Raw genomic sequence first — 20,239 nt, forward strand, 5'->3', positions numbered from 1 at the left:
TACTAGCCCCTTGCTCCCGGCATTTTAGTCGCCTCTTACAACACGCATGGCTTACGGAGGAAGAATTCTGTTCCACTTCCCCATGGAGGTAAGAGGAAATAAACAAGAACAAGAACTAGAAAGAAAATAGAAGAAAACCCAGAGGGGTGTGTATATATATGCTTGTACATGTATGTGTAGTGTGACCTAAGTTTAAGTAGAAGTAGCAAGATGTACCTGAAATCTTGCATGTTTATGAGACAGAAAAAAGGACACCAGCAATCCTACCATCATTTAAAACAATTACAGGCTTTCGTTTTACACTCACTTGGCAGGACGGTAGTACCTCCTTGGGCAGTTGCTGTCTACCAACCTACTACCTAGAACAAGTAATTACTGTAACTAAATACCAGTACTGAAAAATAAATAAATAAATGCAACTTTATTGTATCGATAAATGTACAGTACTGTACAGTACAAATACTATACAGTACTATATGGCGATCCGTTAATATGGACATTTCAAATTATGACCAAGACTCTCTATATGACTCCACCCTACCACCTGACTTTCTAATACGGTAACCGCGCCCCACCCGGTTTGTTTACATTCTCTGTGAGCTCAGTAAGTACCACATCTCTCCGTTACGTCTGGAAACTCCAAAATTTCAAGTGTTTTTAACCCTTTGACTGTCGCGGCCGTATATATACGTCTTACGAGGTACCGTGTTTGACGTATACTCAAATTCAAGCGGCTTCAAATCAAGCATGAGAAAGCTGGTAGGCCCACATGTGGGAGAATGGGTCTGTGTGATCAGTGTGCACCATATAAAAAAAATCCTGGGGCACGCAGTGCATAATGAGAAAAAAAAAAAACTGACCGTTTTTTTTAATTAAAATGCCGACTTTGTGGTCTATTTTCGTATAGTATTTATGGTTGTATTCTCGTTTTCTTGGTCTCATTTGATAGAATGGGAAACATATTATAGAAATAGAGGTGATTTTGATTGATTTTACTATAAAAAGAACCTAGAAATGGAGCTCAAAGTAGGGGAAATGTTTGATTTTTGCCAATGTTCAAAAGTAAACAAATGATGCCATTGTCCAATAAATGTCCAACTAGCTATTCTAATATGCAGTCATGAATGGGTTGATGTTATTTATACAATTATTACAGTATTGCAGTAGTCTGCATAATAGTAAGTCTTCTATTTTTTGTTTGAATAAAAATTCAAAATAGAAAGCAAGAGTAATATCAGAGGGGCCTGGAGACATGACTGATGAGCAAAGAAAATGTTATTTTAGAGCCAGGAATGTCTGCATTGTTCATTCTGGACCTTATTTTGAAATTGTCATTTTTTAGTTTTTGTGAAATTGGCCAAATTGCAAATTTCTGACCACATTATTAGGTAGTTGAAATCGGTAAATGGGCAGTTTCTTGTACTCAATCGATAGAAAAAATGGAGTTCTAAAGAAATAGCTATGAGTTTGGGCGACTGGAAAAATGGAATTAGCTGAAAATAGGGCTGTTTACAAATCGCCGATTTGTAAACAGCGCCGAGGTCGCTAACTTCGCAAGAGCATAATTCCGTCAGTTTTCCATCAAATTTCGTTTTTTTTTTTTGGTGTCATTACAATCGGGAAAAGATTCTGTATCATTTCATAAGAAAAAATAATTTTTTTTTTTTTTAAATTTTGCGACACCAGGAGACACCTCAGGATTGGGGGTTGCGACAATCAAAGGGTTAAAAGTTATTTCATATTTTATATATTTTATATATTTATATTTATATATTTTATATATTTTATGGGGAAGTGGAATAAGAATCCTTCCTCCGTAAGCCATGCGTGTTGTAAAAGTCAACTAAAATGCCGGGAACAATGGGCTAGTAACCCCTTTTCCTGTAAAGATTACTAAAAAGAATAAGAAGAAGAAAATTGTCAAAGTGGGAAGTCTGAATGTGAGTGGATGTTGTGCAGATAAGAAAGAGATGATTGTGGATGTTATGAATGAGAAGAAGCTGGATGTCCTGGCTTTAAGTGAAACAAAGCTGAAGGGGGTGGGAGAGTTTCAGTGGAGAGGAAAAAATGAGATTAGGTCAGGGGTTTCAAATAGAGTTAGAGCTAAAGAAGGAGTAGCAATAATGTTGAAGGATAAGCTATGGCAGGAAAAGAGGGACTATAAATGTATTAATTCAAGGATTATGTGGAGTAAAATAAAGATTGGATGTGAAAAGTGGGTTATAATAAGCGTGTATGCCCCTGGAGAAGAGAGAAGTGTAGAGGAGAGAGAGAGATTTTGGGAAATGTTGAGTGAATGCGTGGGGAGTTTTGAATCAAGTGTGAGAGTAATGGTGGTTGGGGATTTCAATGCTAAAGTGGGTAAAAATGTTATGGAGGGAGTAGTAGGTAAATTTGGGGTGCCAGGGGTAAATGTAAATGGGGAGCCTTTAATTGAGCTATGTGTAGAAAGAGATTTGGTAATAAGTAATACATATTTTATGAAAAAGAGGATAAATAAATATACAAGGTATGATGTAGCACGTAATGAAAGTAGTTTATTAGATTATGTATTGTTGGATAAAAGGTTGATGGGTAGGCTCCAGGATGTACATGTTTATAGAGGGGCAACTGATATATCGGATCATTATTTAGTTGTAGCTACAGTTAGAGTAAGAGGTAGATGGGAAAAGAGGAAGGTGGAAACAACAAGTAAGAGGGAGGTGAAAGTGTATAAACTAAGGGAGGAGGAAGTTCGGGTGAGATATAAGCGACTATTGGCAGAAAGGTGGGCTAGTGCAAAGATGAGTAGTGGGGGGGTTGAAGAGGGTTGGAATAGTTTTAAAAATGCAGTATTAGAATGTGGGGCAGAAGTTTGTGGTTATAGGAGGGTGGGGGCAGGAGGAAAGAGGAGTGATAGGTGGAATGATGAAGTAAAGGGTGTGATAAAAGAGAAAAAGGTAGCTTATGAGAGGTTTTTACAAAGCAGAAGTGTTATAAGAAGAGCAGAGTATATGGAGAGTAAAAGAAAGGTAAAGAGAGTGGTGAGAGAGTGCAAAAGGAGAGCAGATGATCGAGTGGGAGAGGCACTGTCAAGAAATTTTAATGAAAATAAGAACAAATTTTGGAGTTAAACAAGTTAAGAAAGCCTAGGGAAAGTATGGATTTGTCAGTTAAAAACAGAGTAGGGGAGTTAGTAGATGGGGAGATGGAGGTATTAGGTAGATGGCGAGAATATTTTGAAGAACTTTTAAATGTTAAGGAAGAAAGAGAGGCAGTAATTTCATGCACTGGTCAGGGAGGTATACCATCTTTTAGGAGTGAAGAAGAGCAGAATGTAAGTGTGGGGGAGGTACGTGAGGCATTACGTAGAAAGGGGGTAAAGCAGCTGGAACTGATGGGATCATGACAGAAATGTTAAAAGCAGGGGGGGATATGGTGTTGGAGTGGTTGGTACTTTTGTTTAATAAATGTATGAAAGAGGGGAAGGTACCTAGGGATTGGCGGAGAGCATGTATAGTCCCTTTATATAAAGGGAAAGGGGACAAAAGAGACTGTAAAAATTATAGAGGAATAAGTTTACTGAGTATACCAGGAAAAGTGTACGGTAGGGTTATAATTGAAAGAATTAGAGGTAAGACAGAATGTAGGATTGCGGATGAGCAAGGAGGTTTCAGAGTGGGTAGGGGATGTGTAGATCAAGTGTTTACATTGAAGCATATATGTGAACAGTATTTAGAAAAAGGTAGGGAAGTTTTTATTGCATTTATGGATTTAGAAAAGGCATATGATAGAGTGGATAGAGGAGCAATGTGGCAGATGTTGCAAGTATATGGAATAGGTGGTAAGCTATTAAATGCTGTAAAGAGTTTTTATGAGGATAGTGAGGCTCAGGTTAGGGCGTGTAGAAGAAAGGGAGACTACTTCCCGGTAAAAGTAGGTCTTAGACAGGGATGTGTAATGTCACCATGGTTGTTTAATATATTTATAGATGGGGTTGTAAAGGAAGTAAATGCTAGGGTGTTCGGGAGAGGGGTGGGATTAAATTTTGGGGAATCAAATTCAACATGAGAATTGATAGTTACTTTTTGCTGATGATACTGTGCTTATGGGAGATTCTAAAGAAAAATTGCAAAGGTTAGTGGATGAGTTTGGGAATGTGTGTAAAGGTAGAAAGTTGAAAGTGAACATAGAAAAGAGTAAGGTGATGAGGGTGTCAAATGATTTAGATAAAGAAAAATTGAATATCAAATTGGGGAGGAGGAGTATGGAAGAAGTGAATGTTTTCAGATACTTGGGAGTTGACGTGTCGGCGGATGGATTTATGAAGGATGAGGTTAATCATAAAATTGATGAGGGAAAAAAGGTGAGTGGTGCGTTGAGGTATATGTGGAGTCAAAAAACGTTATCTATGGAGGCAAAGAAGGGAATGTATGAAAGTATAGTAGTATCAACACTCTTATATGGGTGTGAAGCTTGGGTGGTAAATGCAGCAGCGAGGAGACGGTTGGAGGCAGTTGAGATGTCCTGTTTAAGGGCAATGTGTGGTGTAAATATTATGCAGAAAATTCGGAGTGTGGAAATTAGGAAAAGGTGTGGAGTTAATAAAAGTATTAGTCAGAGGGCAGAAGAGGGGTTGTTGAGGTGGTTTGGTCATTTAGAGAGAATGGATCAAAGTAGAATGACATGGAAAGTATATAAATCTATAGGGGAAGGAAGGCGGGGTAGGGGTCGTCCTCGAAAGGGTTGGAGAGAGGGGATAAAGGAGGTTTTGTGGGCAAGGGGCTTGGACTTCCAGCAAGCGTGCGTGAGCGTGTTAGATAGGAGTGAATGGAGACGAATGGTACTTGGGACCTGACGATCTGTTGGAGTGTGAGCAGGGTAATATTTAGTGAAGGGATTCAGGGAAACCGGTTATTTTCATATAGTCGGACTTGAGTCCTGGAAATGGGAAGTACAATGCCTACACTTTAAAGGAGGGGTTTGGGATATTGGCAGTTTGGAGGGATATGTTGTGTATGTTTATATGTGTATGCTTCTAAACTGTTGTATTCTGAGCACCTCTGCAAAAACAGTGATAATGTGCGAGTGTGGTGAAAGGTGTTGAATGATGATGAAAGTATTTTCTTTTTGGGGATTTTCTTTCTTTTTTGGGTCACCCTGCCTCGGTGGGAGACGGCTGACTTGTTGGAAAAAACGTACTCGGATAATTATACTTATGTATAACTGCACCTAAATAAACTTACACACTGTGCTGGGGTGCAGGTACACATTAAAATCACTAAGAGTGTCTTATGTCTCGAGATGCCATATTAGTAATGATGATGATAATTTTTTTTTTTTTTTTTCAACAAGTCGGTCGTCTCCCACCGAGGCAGGGTGACCCAAAAAAGAAAGAAAATCCCCTAAAAGAAAATACTTTCATCATCATTCAACACTTTCACCACACTCACACATTATCACTGCTTTTGCAGAGGTGCTCAGAATACAACAGTTTAGAAGCATATACGTATAAAGATACACAACATATCCCTCCAAACTGCCAATATCCCAAACCCCTCCTTTAAAGTGCAGGCGTTGTACTTCCCATTTCCAGGACTCAAGTCCGACTATATGAAAATAACCGGTTTCCCTGAATCCCTTCACTAAATATTACCCTGCTCACACTCCAACAGATCGTCAGGTCCCAAGTATCATTCGTCTCCATTCACTCCTATGTAACACGCTCATGCACGCTTGCTGGAAGTCCAAGCCCCTCGCCCACAAAACCTCCTTTACCCCCTCTTTCCAACCCTTTCGAGGACGACCCCTACCCCTCTTTCCTTCCCCTATAGATTTATATGGTTTCCATGTCATTCTACTTTGATCCATTCTCTCTAAATGACCAAACCACCTCAACAACCCCTCTTCTGCCCTCTGACTAATGCTTTTATTAACTCCACACCTTCTCCTAATTTCCACACTCCGAATTTTCTGCATAATATTTACACCACACATTGCCCTTAGACAGGACATCTCCACTGCCTCCAACCGTCTCCTCGCTGCTGCATTTACCACCCAAGCTTCACATCCATATAAGAGTGTTGGTACTACTATACTTTCATACATTCCCTTCTTTGTCTCCATAGATAACGTTTTTTGACTCCACATATACCTCAACGCACCACTCACCTTTTTTCCCTCATCAATTCTATGATTAACCTCATCCTTCATAAATCCATCCGCCGACACGTCAACTCCCAAGTATCTGAAAACATTCACTTCTTCCATACTCCTCCTCCCCAATTTGATATCAATAACAATAATACTCAATAATAATCACTCTTATTAAATGTTGTATATTACGTTAATATATACATTTTCATTAATCCATCTATGATATTTTTTTCAAAATTATATAATAAACACGATAGGTAACATATAAAGATGATAAATACACCCCACAGTAGAATAAACAAATATGAGATGTGGTAGCCAGACGACTTGTACGAGTGACGCCATATTAGTAATGATAATAATACTCAATAATAATCACTCATTAAATGTCATATATTATGTTAATATACACATTTTCATTAATCCATCTATGGTATTTTTTCAAAATTATATTAAACACGATAAGTAACATATAAACATAATAAATGCACCCCACAGCAGAATTAATTAACAAACATGAGATGTGGTAGCCAGACGACTTGTACGAGTGAAGGCAATAACGTTTTCTCTAGTCCAACATAAGAGAAAATGTGTTACTGGGGGTAACTGTAGAAAATTATTCCTTTTGTATGCCTTCACTCAGAGCGTCATTTCTTCTAAAATTGGAGTTACATGAGAATAGGAGTGTTTCTCTTTATTTATTCTACTGTATCAACATCGAGACAACTTGTACACAAACAAGAGGGGTTCGCCTGGTTTGTTTACAAAACTTGCATCCGCCTGGTTTGTTTGCATAACTCTGCGAGTGTCCTCTCTCATGTACTCTCTCTCATTTATTCGTTTTTTCTCGTTTACTCACCTCTGACCCTACATTAAGACTACAAATATTTTAAGGTAAGTAATGAGTGAACTGTATATGCATTTTATAGCTCTGGGACGCTTAACCCCCTGACTGTCGCAACCCCAAATCATGAGGCGTCTCTTAAAAAATGATAGAGAATCTTCTCCCGATTGTAATGACACCAAAAGAACAAAATTTGATGGAAAACTGACGGAATTACGCTCTCGCAAAGTTAGCAACCTTGGTGATATTTACGAATCGGCAATTTCACCAACTTTGAGCCCTATTTTTGGCTAATTCTGTTGTTTCAGTTGACCAAACTCAGCTATTTCTTTAGAACTCCATTTGTTCTATCGACTGAGTACAAAAAACTGCCCATTTACCGATTTCAACTACTCAATAACATGGTCAGAAATTTGCAATTTGGCCAATTTCACGAAAATTACAAAATGACAATTTCAGAATAGGGTCCAGAATGAACAATGCAGGCATTCCTGGCTCTAACATTTTCTTTGTTCATCAGTCACGTCTCCAGGCCCCTCTGATATTACTCTTGCTTTCTATTTTGAATTTTTATTCAAACAAAAAATGGAAGATTTACTGTTACGCAGACTACTGCAATATTGTAATAATTGTATAAATAATGTCAAACCATTCATGACTGTATAATAGAATAGCTACTTGGACCTTTATTGGAAAATGACATCATTTGTTTACTTTTCAACATTGGTAAAAATCAAACATTTCCCCTACTTTGAACTCCATTTCAAGGTTCTTTTCAAAGTAAAACCAATCAAAATCACCTTTATTTCTATGTTTCCCATTCTATCAAATGAGACAAGAAAACGAGAATACAACCATAAATACTATACGAAAATAGACCACAAATTCGGCATTTTAATAAAAAAAAAAAAAAAAAAAAAGGTTGAAGTTTTTTTCTCATTATGCACTGCGTGCTGCAAAACTATTTTTATATAGTGCACACTGACCACACAGACCCATTTTCTCACATGTGGGCCTACCAGCTTTCTCCTGCTTGATTTGAACCCGCTTGAATTTGAGTATATATACGTCAAAAACAGTGGCTCGTAAGACGTATATATTCAACAAAAACAGTCAAAGGGTTAAATGTGGGGGGGCCTGGTATGGTAGCCTGGTTGGCTACCATACATACCACACTTGATTTTTTACAATAAATACTACTCATCTCACCCTAGATTAAGACTACAAATATTTTAAGGTAAGTAATGAGTGTACTTTATGTGTATTTTACTTTTTTGTTGTTTTTAATGTCTAGTTTTATTGCTAACTTAATATATGTTAGTGTAAACTTGTTATCTAGTATTTCTACGCATTTATAAACGGGGAAAAAAGGGTGTTCCGCTTTACGGCGTCAGCCTGGAACCTTACCTGCCGTATAAGTGGGGCCATACTGTATTAAAAAAGCTTTACAGTGCTATCTTACCGTCCTAAAGTCAAAATATCTTAAATCAAACCATCATAAAGTGAGGAGCATCTACATCCACTGTACCTTCAGAACATATTTGTTATCCTGTATGTGTAGTGCTGCAGTAATTGTGGCTGTGTTAAGTCCAGGTCTGATGGTGCTAGGGTTGAGAGAGAGTGCCAAGTCTGGAGTTATGCTGACACTCTCCAGTCGACGATGAACTCCTAAGCTCAGCAGCTGACACTCACAGAATGTTAATGGTGTCTCCTCCTGTGGATAAATACAAGTCCAGTGGACCCCCGACTTAAGATCAGCTCCCAACTCCAACAATTATATAAGTATATTTTTGTAAGTGCTTTTGTAAGTGTACTTTTGGGGGTCTGAAACAGACTAATGTAATTTACAATATTCCTTATGGGAGCAAATTCGTTCGGTAACGGCACCCAAACAGCCTTCTGGAAGGAATTAATATCCTAAGTCGGGGGTCCAGCGTACACTCAATTTCATTACCTTTGTACATAAATATAATTTACTTGGTAGATTATAAACTGCAACAAACTGTCAGAAAAATACCTCAATCGTACTTTTCCTTTTATAAAAATTGTGAAATTAATTTTACTTTACACATTGAATTTTCCTCTTGCAGTACACTAGGACCCCACTTTACGCAGTTTCGCTAGTACAAATATTTAAAATTATAACCAAAACTCGTTATATGGCTCTCCCCCCACCACCAAACTCGCTAATACAGTCACTGCGTGCCGCTCTGTTTACATCCTCCATGAGCTCAGCATCTCTCCATTATCTGGAAACTTTCCAAAATTTCAATTGTTTTCAAGTTATTGCATATTTTATGTATACTGATAATTATACTTACGTGTACCTGTACATAAATAAACTTACACATTGTGCTGGCATGCAGGCACACATTAAAATCACGGTGTCACTAGTCTTGACGCCATATTATTATTATTATTATTAATAATAATAATAATAATAATAATCGTTAACGGGCATTTTAAATGTCACATATTATGTTAATATAGAAAATTCCATTAATCCATCTATGTATTTTTTCCAAACTTATATAAGAAACATGCTACATAATGTATAAACATGATACATACACCTACAATAGAATAAATTTGACAAATATGAGACATGGTAGCCAAGAAGCTTGTCAGTGATGGCAAAAATTACGTTTTCTTTACTCCAACATCAGAGAAAATGTGCACACTATAGTATTACTGGGGGTAACTGTAGAAAATTATTCCTTTCATATGCCTTCACTCATAACTATGTATTTATTCTACTGCACTAATGTGAAGACAACTTGTACACAACATAAGTGTTTGTATTGTGGGATAAATGCTTTGCCAATTCATGTAAATGTATGTGTGAATGAAAAGTAGACAAGTATTAATACACATTTCATCTCGCCGAGGGACTCCCCTTACGAGTTCGAGTGTTTACATTCTCGGCTTCTCCTCTCCCATTTACCCGTTCTCTCTCGTTCTAAGGGTAGTTAGAAATGATTAAACTCAGTTTGTCTGTATCAATACCCGTTGATACTGGCCAATTTTGATGGCATTGCTATCGGCAAAAATTCTGACATCGTTCCATCCCTATTTGATATTATTACAGGGAACCATAAAACTCATAGGGAGTATACAGCACCTGGGCAATGAGAAGTACAGTGGTCCCTCGTTTATCGTAATTAATCCATTCCTGGAAGTGTTACTGTTATCGAAATCTACGATTTTCGAATCAATTTTCCCCATAAGAAATAATGTAAATACAATTAATCCGTTCCTGACACCCAGAAGTACTAAAACAAAAAAATTTTTACATGAAATATAGATGTAGTACATCTATATGATGAATGAAACATTAACAGCATAACACTTACCTTTATTGGTGATTCTTCTTAGTGTATGGAAGACTGGAGGAGGAGACAGATTGGATTATTTAGTTTGGAAGGGGAATCCCTTTCCATCAACACCTCAGGTACCAATTGCTTTTCTGGGGTTACTTCTCTTCTGTCTCTTAATGCCACTAGGACCACCTTGAGAGTCACTGGAGTCCTCTCTCACAAAATAACTATCCAGAGAGCTCTGTTTCTGGTGTCTCTTTAACACTTCCCTAAAATGGGCCAAGACTTTGTCACTGTACATGTTGCCAACATGACTTGCAACAGCCTTCTCAGGGTGATGTTTCTCCATAAATCTTTCCATCTTACCCCACACTTCAAAAATCTCCTTAATTTCTGAAGAAGGCACCTTCTTCCATCTCTCTTCCTCCTCCTCTACAGCAAGAGTCTGAGCTGCAATCTGTTGCTCTTCCTGCTGAAGCTCTTGCAGCTCCTCAGTGGTGAGCTCTTTGTTGTGGTCTTCCACCAACTCTTCCACATCCTTCAAACTCCCATCCAACCCCATGGAACTCCCCAGTGCCACAATAGATTTAACAGCTGACATGGGCTCATCAGGGTCAGCCCCAAACCCTTCAAAATCCCTCTTGTGGACACAATCTGGCCACAATTTTCTCCAAGCAGAGTTCAAAGTCCTGGTAGTCACTCCCTCCCAAGCCTTACCTATAACGCTTATGCAATGGAGGATGCTGAAGTATTCTCTCCAAAAATCTCTTAGGGTCAAGTGAGTGTCTGAGGTCACATTCAAGCACCTCTGAAACACTGCTTTGGTGGAGATTTTTTTAAAGTTTGCAATGACCTGCTGGTTCATGGGCTGGAGGAGAGGAGTGGTATTCAGGGGCAAGAACTTTACTGTGATGAACCCAAACTCCTTCAGAATTAGGTCATCCAAGTTTGGATGATGAGCAGGTGCATTGTCCATTACTAGGAGGCACTTGAGATCCAATTTCTTTTCAAGGGGGTAATTCTTCACACTAGGGCCAAACACTTCATTGAACCACTAGACGAAAATTTCCCTCGTGACCCATGTTGAAGATTGAGACACTTATGCAGCATATGGGAATCTTTATTCGGGAAACGTTTCGCCACACAGTGGCTTCATCAGTCCAATACAAAGAGGAAGGCGTAAGGAGAGGAGGAGTATGAGGTAATCAGTCCCTCAACCTGGAGTCGATGTGTTCAGTCCATCAATCTTATAGAATATACAGCATAGGGCCGTAGACGTGGCTTATATACTGTAGTGAGGTGAGGTGAAGCAGGCGGAGGCCTGCTTCACCTCACCTCACTACAGTATATAAGCCACGTTTACGGCCCTATGCTGTATATTCTACAAGATTGATGGACTGAACACATCGACTCCAGGTTGAGGGACTGATTACCTCATACTCCTCCTCTCCTTACACCTTCCTCTTTGTATTGGACTGATGAAGCCACTGTGTGGCGAAATGTTTCCTGAATAAAGATTCCCATATGCTGCATAAGTGTCTCAATCTTCAACTTGTCGGTTTTTCAAACCATTCATCACACTCGTGACCCATGCCGTACTATTAGATTTCCAAAACACACACAATTTACTCTTCATAACATTGTTTTTCTGAACACTCTGGGATTTTCAGAATGGTACCCTAGTAACAGCTTCACTCTGAAATCCCCACTAGCATTAGCACAGAACATGAGCGTCAGCCTGTCTTTCATAGGCTTGTGTCCTGACAGTGCCTTTTCCTCCTGAGTAATGTAGGTCCTCTTCGGCATTTTCTTCCAAAAGAGGCCTGTTTCGTCACAACTGAACACTTGTTCAGGTTTCAGTCCTTCAGCCTCTATGTACTCCTTGAATTCATGCACATATTTTTCAGCCGCTTTGTGGTCCGAACTGGCAGCCTCACCATGCCTTACCACACTGTGTATATGCCACTATGGTTCTTAAATCTCTCAAACCAACCTTTGCTGGCCTTAAATTCACTCACATCACCACTAGTTGCAGGCAATTTCTTTACTAGATCGTCGTGCAACTGCCTAGCCTTTTCACAAATAATCGACGTCATAAGACTATCTCCTGCTAATTGTTTCTCGTTTATCCACACCAATAATAACTTCTCAACCTCTTCGAGTACTGGTGATCTCATTTTTGTCAGCATATTTACCCCTCTGCAACAACAGTGTCCTTGATTTCCTTTTTCTTGGCCACGATGGAAGCTATGGTTGTATGGGGTTTGTTATACATCCTGGCCAGTTCAGCCATACGTACGCCACTTTCATATTGTTCAATGAGGTTTTTCTTAAATTCAATCGTATTTCTCACCTTCTTTACCAAAGGCTTGGCACTAGGAGCTTTCTTTGGAGCCATGGTAGCTTATTTAGTAGTTGCAAGCACTAAAATAAATGGAATATTATGAAATATTTCGTATGAGCAAGTGAGGGGACCGTCGCTCACTGGTAAACAATGCCACACTGGCTGGGAAGGGAGGCCGGGGCGGCTCAGAGCGTGAGTACGCGTCCCGGACAAATGACTATTTGTAAGTCAATATATGATTAGCGAGCCAATGTTTTGACGAAAATATCGTTATGATTTCCGAAAATTACAACTATCGAGCCCTACAATTATCGAGGGACCACTGTACTGTAATAAGGCTGAACCAAGGGAATTACCCTTCCCCCATATCTTGTATAAAGGCCCCACCTTCCTCCCTGATGGGAACTACAACATAAAATATCCAATGTGCAGTATTTCATCCTTTCTTTGGATCTAACCTGATCTTAGTGATACTGTATTATAATGAAATGTTGAATGAATGGTGAATGCTTCCTGTGGCTACATGGGAAATTACTTCTTAACAATAATCCCCCACCAAGAAAAAGCAAACATTCACCATCATTCATTTACTGTCTTATCATAATTGCATAGACATCACAATTTTAATGGCCCTACACACTGCAACATCCTTAACCTTTCTTCAGAGTGCAGGCACTGTATTTTCCACTCTATGTAGAGCTCAAGTCCAGTCCGGCTAACCAGATTGTCTCTATTCATAAATGCTACCTTGCTCACACTTCAACAGCATGGCAAATATAATAAATTACAGGAGCATACATTAAAACAGAAAAAACACCATCTAGACATTGCAAAACACAAACAACACACCAAATTCAAGACGAGGTCTGTGCGATGTGGTGCATTAACTGGAGGGCGCAGATATACCTCTGGCACTACCATTTTTGAAGGTTTCAGTTCATTGATCAGCTTTCTTGCCTGGAGAATTAAAAAGAAGACAGAAAAAGAAAAAAAAACAGTTGGCATCATTATTTGAGAAACACTAAACCCAAATGGGTCATACAGTGATAGATTGTTAGATTTACACAGGACTTTAACTTATGATTTTGCTTAGTAAAATTACCGCTCTTTGCACTCTTATTATGCAGATATCTTTTAGGTTCCTTCAGTTCTCATTGCCAGAATTCTAAATAAAAAAATACTTTCTGAATGTACCATTTTCTAAGCGTAAACACTAAACAAGATGCTCAAAATTCCGAATGAATATAATTTAATAATGATCCAGATTTGAACCAGCAGAATGGGATTACCATCCTCTACGAAGCTGGTAATCCCCCCCACACAGTTTGAAACCAATCACTTCACTGAACTAAATATCTTTTGAAATAAACTAGATGCTGAAAATTTCTAATGAATAAACACAATTCAATAATGATCCAGATTTGAACAGCAACATGGGATTACCATCATCTATGAGGTTGGTAATCCCCCCCCCCCACAAAGTTTGAAGCCAATCACTTCACTGTGTTAAACATCTTTTGAGAATCAAATTAAGTAATTGCTTCACATGCTGCAGAGACATTTACCATAAACAATCAAAACAAAAATTAGATCTCAAAATTTATCCCAAGATGACTACATCACCCTAAATAGTAATATATGTACATTAATTCAGCATCAAGGTACATCCTTGATGAGGATGAAGTGCAACAATTAGATAAAAGCCCATTAAAAAAAAGATGTGGAACATAGAAAGAACAATACCTGAGTGAAGTCAAGACTAGTATCAATGGGGCAGTAAACTGGCCTCATAACCAGGGGCTGGAAGGGAGCAAGTGCTTCTACAAAGTCGAATTCCGGCTCTGAAATAAAGTTCATCTCTCAGTTAATGAAATGTAAGAGTAAAAGTCACAATAATTAGGCTGTAACAATTCACTTCTGACTAACAAAATCGTAATAACCTTTGATGAGTTTCCATGAGCCCAGCCTTGGGCCAGGCAAACTGCAGAACGGGTGGGGTTCAAACCCCACATCTTCTGTGATTTTTTTTTTTCAGGAAGGCCCCACTTATACAGCAGGTTAGGTTCCGGGCTACTGCTGTAAAGCAAAACTCACTCTAAAGTAAAACAAAACATCTTTTTTTCACTTTCAAATGCACATAAAAGCCTGATAACACATTTACACTATCATATATTAAGTGAGCAATAGAGTTAGGCCTTAAAAATGCATGTACGTATATACATACACACACACATTACTTATTACATTATTTTTTTTATTAACACATCGGCCGTCTCCCACCAAGGCAGGGTGGCCCGAAAAAAAAAACTTTCATCTTCATTCACTCCATTACTGTCTTGCCAGGGGCATACTTACACTACAGCAATCAAGCTGCAACATTAACACCCCTCCTTCAGAGTGCAGGCACTGTACTTCCCATCTCCAGGACTCAAGTCTGGCCTGCCGGTTTCCCTGAATCCCTTCATAAATGTTACCTTGCTCACACTCCAACAGCACGTCAAGTCCTAAAAACGATACGTCTCCATTCGCTCCTATCTAACATGCTCATGCACACATGCTTGCTGGAAGTCTAAGCCCCTCGCACACAAAACCTCCTTTACCCCCTCTCCAACCTTTTCTAGGCTGACCCCTACCCAGCCTTCCCTCCACTTCAGATTTATACACTCTCAAAGTCATTCTACTTTGTTCCACCCTCTCTACATGTTCAAATCATCTCAATAACCCCTCCTCAGCCCTCTGGATAATAGTTTTGGTAATCCCACACCTCCTCCTAATCTCCAAACTACAGATTCTCTGCATTATATTCACACCACACATTGCCCTCAGACATGACATCTCCACTGCCTCCAGCCTCCACATTACTTATCCTAAAATATTTTCCTCCTTAGCTTACAGAGAGTGGTGAATAAATTTATTGTAACAAGTCTGAATAAATTTAGGTAGTAGGTTGATAGACAGCAACCGCCCAGGGAGGCACTACTGACCTGCCAAGCGAGTGTAAAACAAAAGCCTGTCATTGTTTTACATGATGGTAAGATTGCTGATGTCTTTTTTCTGTCTCAAACATGCAAGATTTCAGGTATGTCTTGCTACTTCTACTTACACTTAGGTCACACTACACATGCATGTACAAGCATATACGTACGTGTATATACATACCTATCTGGGTTTTCTATTTACTTACTAGTTCTTGTTCTTGTTTATTTCCTCTTATCTCCATGGGGAAGTGGAACAGAATTCTTCCTCCCTAAGCCATGCATGTCGTAAGAGGCAACTAAAATGCCGGGAGCAAGGGGCTAGTAACCCCTTCTCCTGTATATATAACTAAATGTGAAAGGAGAAACTTTCAGTTTTCCTTTTGGGCCACTCTGCCTCAGTGGGATACGGCTGGTGTGTTGAAAGAAGAAAGAAGTCTGAATAAAATAAGAATGGGTATAATTGAACACTGCTGCATTGGCAAAACGGTGTAAAGCAGGGCCTGCATGTACATCTTTACTGTTTATGTCCATTTTGGGCAAATACATGTACAAGATCTTGAATCCTAATCTGATAATGGATGCGACAGGAGTCATCTAGAGATTCCTCTCATATATATGGTTTAGTTTTGAATGAAAGGTAACAGACCATAAGTGTTAAGTGCAGTACATAATAAGCTTTCATTCCTTTATTTGAAGATTTGTGGTTTTTCTTGCAAGTCACCAAAACATGATTAATACCAAGTTTTCAGGATTAATAATTGCAGTTGTTTTGGGTGTTCTACACCATATGGATCTTTAATGCTACTGTCAAAATCACTCTCATGAAACAAGCATACTGTTCCATAAACTCAAATAAGAATGCCTAATATTCTACCCTATTACTCAGAAGCGAGTACAGTGGAACCTCGGTGGTTGAATTTAATTCGTTCCAGATGTCGATTTGACAACCAAAATGGAAGACAACCAAAGCAATTTCACCCATAAAGAATAATGTAAATAGAATTAATCCATTCTGGACCCCAAATGACATTAAGGAGAGTCACCTTCTATTAATATCTTTCTGGTGTTGTTTCTCTTTTGTGTCTTTCACCACTAACACTTTGTTCTGGCTCACTGGTTCTTTGTCTCACTAAAAATCCATCCAGTGAGGTGTTTCAGGCTCCGTTTTAACACTTGTCTAAACTGAGACATTACACTGTAATTGTAAATGTTAGAGACGGATGGCTGCTGCTTTGTCTGGATGGTATTTTTCAGCAAACTCCTCCACTTCATGCCATTCAGCACACATTTCCTTGAGAAGGGCAATGGGCACATCATCCCTTCCCTCCTCTTACTCTGATGACAGCTCCTTCATTGCAATCTGTTGCTGTTCCTTCTGAAGGTATACAAGTTCTTGTGGTGAGTTCAGTTCTATGCACCTCCACCAACTCCTCCACATTATCTTCAGTCACCTCTAGGCCCAAGGTCTTTCCCAGGGACACAATATTGTCTACAGGCTCAGACTTATCTTCAAAGCATTCAAAATCCCTGCCTGCCACAAAGTTAGGCCACAATTTCTTCCATAACTATATGGTCCTGGAAAACACATTCCCCCAGGCTTTGTCTATAAGCCTCAAGCTGGTGAGGGTATTGTAATGGTGCCTCCAAAACTCCTTGAAGGTTAAATTAATTTCTTAAGTGATTTCAAAGCACCTTTCAAAAAGTGCTTTGCTGTAGATTTTCTTGAAGTAAGAAATGACCTGTTGGTCCATGATCTGGATGAGAGGAGTGGTGCTAGGAGGCAAGAACTTCACTGTTATAAAACTGAACTCTTCCAGCAATTTGTTTACCAAGCTTGGAGGGTGAGCAGGAGCATTATTCATATGCAAAAGGGTCCCGAGTGGCAACTGTTTTTTAATGAGGTATTTTTTGACAGTGGGAGCAAAGACTTCATGAACCCATTCAATAAAAAATTGTCTTGGTACCCAAGCTTTCATGCTGGCCCTCCACATTAAAGCCAATTTGTTTTTCATAACACTGTTCTTAAAAACTCATGCTTTTGGAAAGATAAACAAGTAAGGGTTCCAGTTTCATGTCCCCTCTTGGGTATTTTCTTCCAGAAGAGGCCTGTCTCATCACAAACACTTGTTGGGAGACAAACCCCTCAGCCTCTATTACTCTTGGAATTCAGTAACATACTTTTCATCTGTCACTTTGTCAGCACTGGCAGCCTCCCCATGCCTAGCCACACTATGAATATCACTTTTCTTAAAATTATCGAATTAACCCTTACTAGCCTTGACTCAGACCCACACTGTCAACTCGTTGTCCAGTGAGCATTCTGTGAACATGAGACCTGAGCCGTTCGCATTGTCAATCGACAACCAAGAACGTATGAAAACCAGGATATTTCTTCTCGAATTCCTCGTTTGAAAACTGACTTTTTCAACAAGTAATGCAGTTGACAACCAAGGTTCCACTATATCTTTGCTACCAAAAATGAATGCTCTAATATTACTCAAAACTGAGTATGTTATGGGTATAACTTTCTAAAACAACAATTATAGATCAGTAACAAATTTTTGAAGAGTTAAATACAGAATAAAGTTAATGTAAAGTACAGTACTAAGCTGAAAACAGAAGATACAATCATATTAGGTAAATTCTAAGTTTGGTCTTACTGTACATTAAAACCCTAACCAAATGCAAAAGTTATAACAATGAAACCTTTCTGAATTATACTAGTAAAAAAAAAAAAAAAAAAAAGGATCTCCAAGTGATTTATATACAATGGACCCTCATTTTTCATAAGGCTTGAAAGTTGTAATTTTCGAAAATCGTAACTTTTTTTCATCAAACATTGACTCACAAATCGTCATTTGATTCGCAAATAGTCATTTGTCTGGGACATGTACACACGGCCCCGGGCCGCCTCACACTTCATTCCCAGCCAGTGTGCCTGACTCAAGAAATCGTAATGACACGATTGCAAACAAACCATACCCCCAGCCAGGATTGAACCCGCTGTCATAGAGTCTCAAAACTCCAGCCCGTCGCGTTAGCCACTAGACCAGCTAGCCACAATAAGATTCATCCAACTAGGTATATTTCTACACCATAGGAAGGTTAGCACAGGCACCTCTGTGACCACAAATGCAAGTTTTTACAGACGAATCTCCAGCTAGCGTGGCCGTGACGAACTCTAGCTCAAGTCCCTTCACTGCCGTCAACATGACTCAAGAAATCGTAATGACACGATTGCAAACAAACCATACCCCCGGCTGGGATTGAACCCGCGGTCATAGAGTCTCAAAACTCCTAGCTGGAGATTCGTCTGTAAAAACTTGCATTTGTGGTCACAGAGGTGCCTGTGCTAACCTTCCTATGGTGTAGAAATATACCTAGTTGGATGAATCTTATTGTGGCTAGCTGGTCTAGTGGCTAACGCGACGGGCTGGAGTTTTGAGACTATGACCGCGGGTTCAATCCCGGCCGGGGGTATGGTTTGTTTGCAATCGTGTCATTACGATTTCTAGTGCCAGCCCTTTGGTAAAGAATGCGAGAAACACATAATTTAAGAAAAAGTTTGTAGAAAAATACAAAAGTGGTGGTGGTAGAGTGGTAGCAGTTGTGATAGTGGTAGAGGGTGGTAGTGATGGTGGTAGAGGGTGGTAGCAGTTGTGATAGTGATAGAGGGTGGTAGTGGTGGTGGTTGTGATAGTGGTAGAGGATGGTAGTGATGGTGGTAGAGGGTGGCAGTGGTTATGATGGTGGTAGAGGGTGCCTTCTTCAGTGATTCAGCAATTCTACTAACTCCTCCAATGTTGTTGGTGTTACATAGGGCTACAGAAAACACCGCCGCCTCAGCTGCTGCTTCACCATCATTATGGACGGCTTATGCTCTCAGTGGCCCTTATAAACCAAACAACAACAAAACACCTCTCATGACATACATAATGACTTATTTTATTCATTCTAGAGTATATTCCATGTTTTTATGTTATTAATATTGTTTACTATGTCATATTAGTTGAAATCTGATAGATAAATAAGCCGTAGAGTTGATATTAATGTCATATTCTCCAACAATAGTCACCTCCCCTCCCTCTGCCCTGTCTGCCATTCACCAATAAGTCTTCAATAAAGGTAAGTGTGATGTTAAATGTTCATTTATACATTTTATTAGAGCTTTACATTTATTTGGCATTCTTTTCTGCATGTAAATCTATATTTAAGCTAGGGAAGTGACCCCTGAAGTGACCATGAGTCCTTATGGAAGGGGATTCCCCTTTCAAACAATGACCTCTCCTCTCTCCCCTCCTTCCTGTCTTCCATTCGTCAACAACAACCTTCAATAAAGGTAACTGTCATGTTGAATGTTCATTCTTTTGTACATGTAAATCTATCTTTAACCCTTTCGGGGTCGACAGGCCCTCTCAGACATGTTCTCAGGGTCGGCCAAATTTAAAAAAAAATATTTTTTCTTATGAAAAGACAGAGAATCTTTTCCTGATCATAATGACACCAAAAGTATGAAATTTGATGGAAAACTTACGGAATTATGTTCTCGCGAAGTTAGTGGTCTCAACGATGTTTACGCATCAGCGATTTTGCCCACTTTGAGCCCTATTTTCAGCCAATT

General features: G+C 39.2%; 1 protein-coding gene across 2 annotated transcripts in view; it reads right to left on the minus strand.

Moving 5' to 3' along the window:
* The window catches only part of IntS9 (integrator complex subunit 9), a 41,112-nt gene that overhangs the window by 2,956 nt on the left and 17,917 nt on the right, over positions 1 to 20,239 (minus strand). For both annotated transcript variants that reach the window (XM_053788703.2, XM_070104089.1), the window contains 3 exons: positions 14,384 to 14,481; positions 13,490 to 13,597; positions 8,508 to 8,693 (listed from right to left, as the gene is read on the minus strand). In XM_053788703.2, coding sequence (XP_053644678.1) covers positions 8,508 to 8,693; positions 13,490 to 13,597; positions 14,384 to 14,481 — 392 coding nt within the window. The remainder of the gene's footprint in view (positions 1 to 8,507; positions 8,694 to 13,489; positions 13,598 to 14,383; positions 14,482 to 20,239) is intronic.

Source organism: Cherax quadricarinatus, chromosome 89 (genome assembly GCF_038502225.1).
Source record: "Cherax quadricarinatus isolate ZL_2023a chromosome 89, ASM3850222v1, whole genome shotgun sequence".
NCBI classification, from domain to species: Eukaryota; Metazoa; Arthropoda; class Malacostraca; order Decapoda; family Parastacidae; genus Cherax; species Cherax quadricarinatus.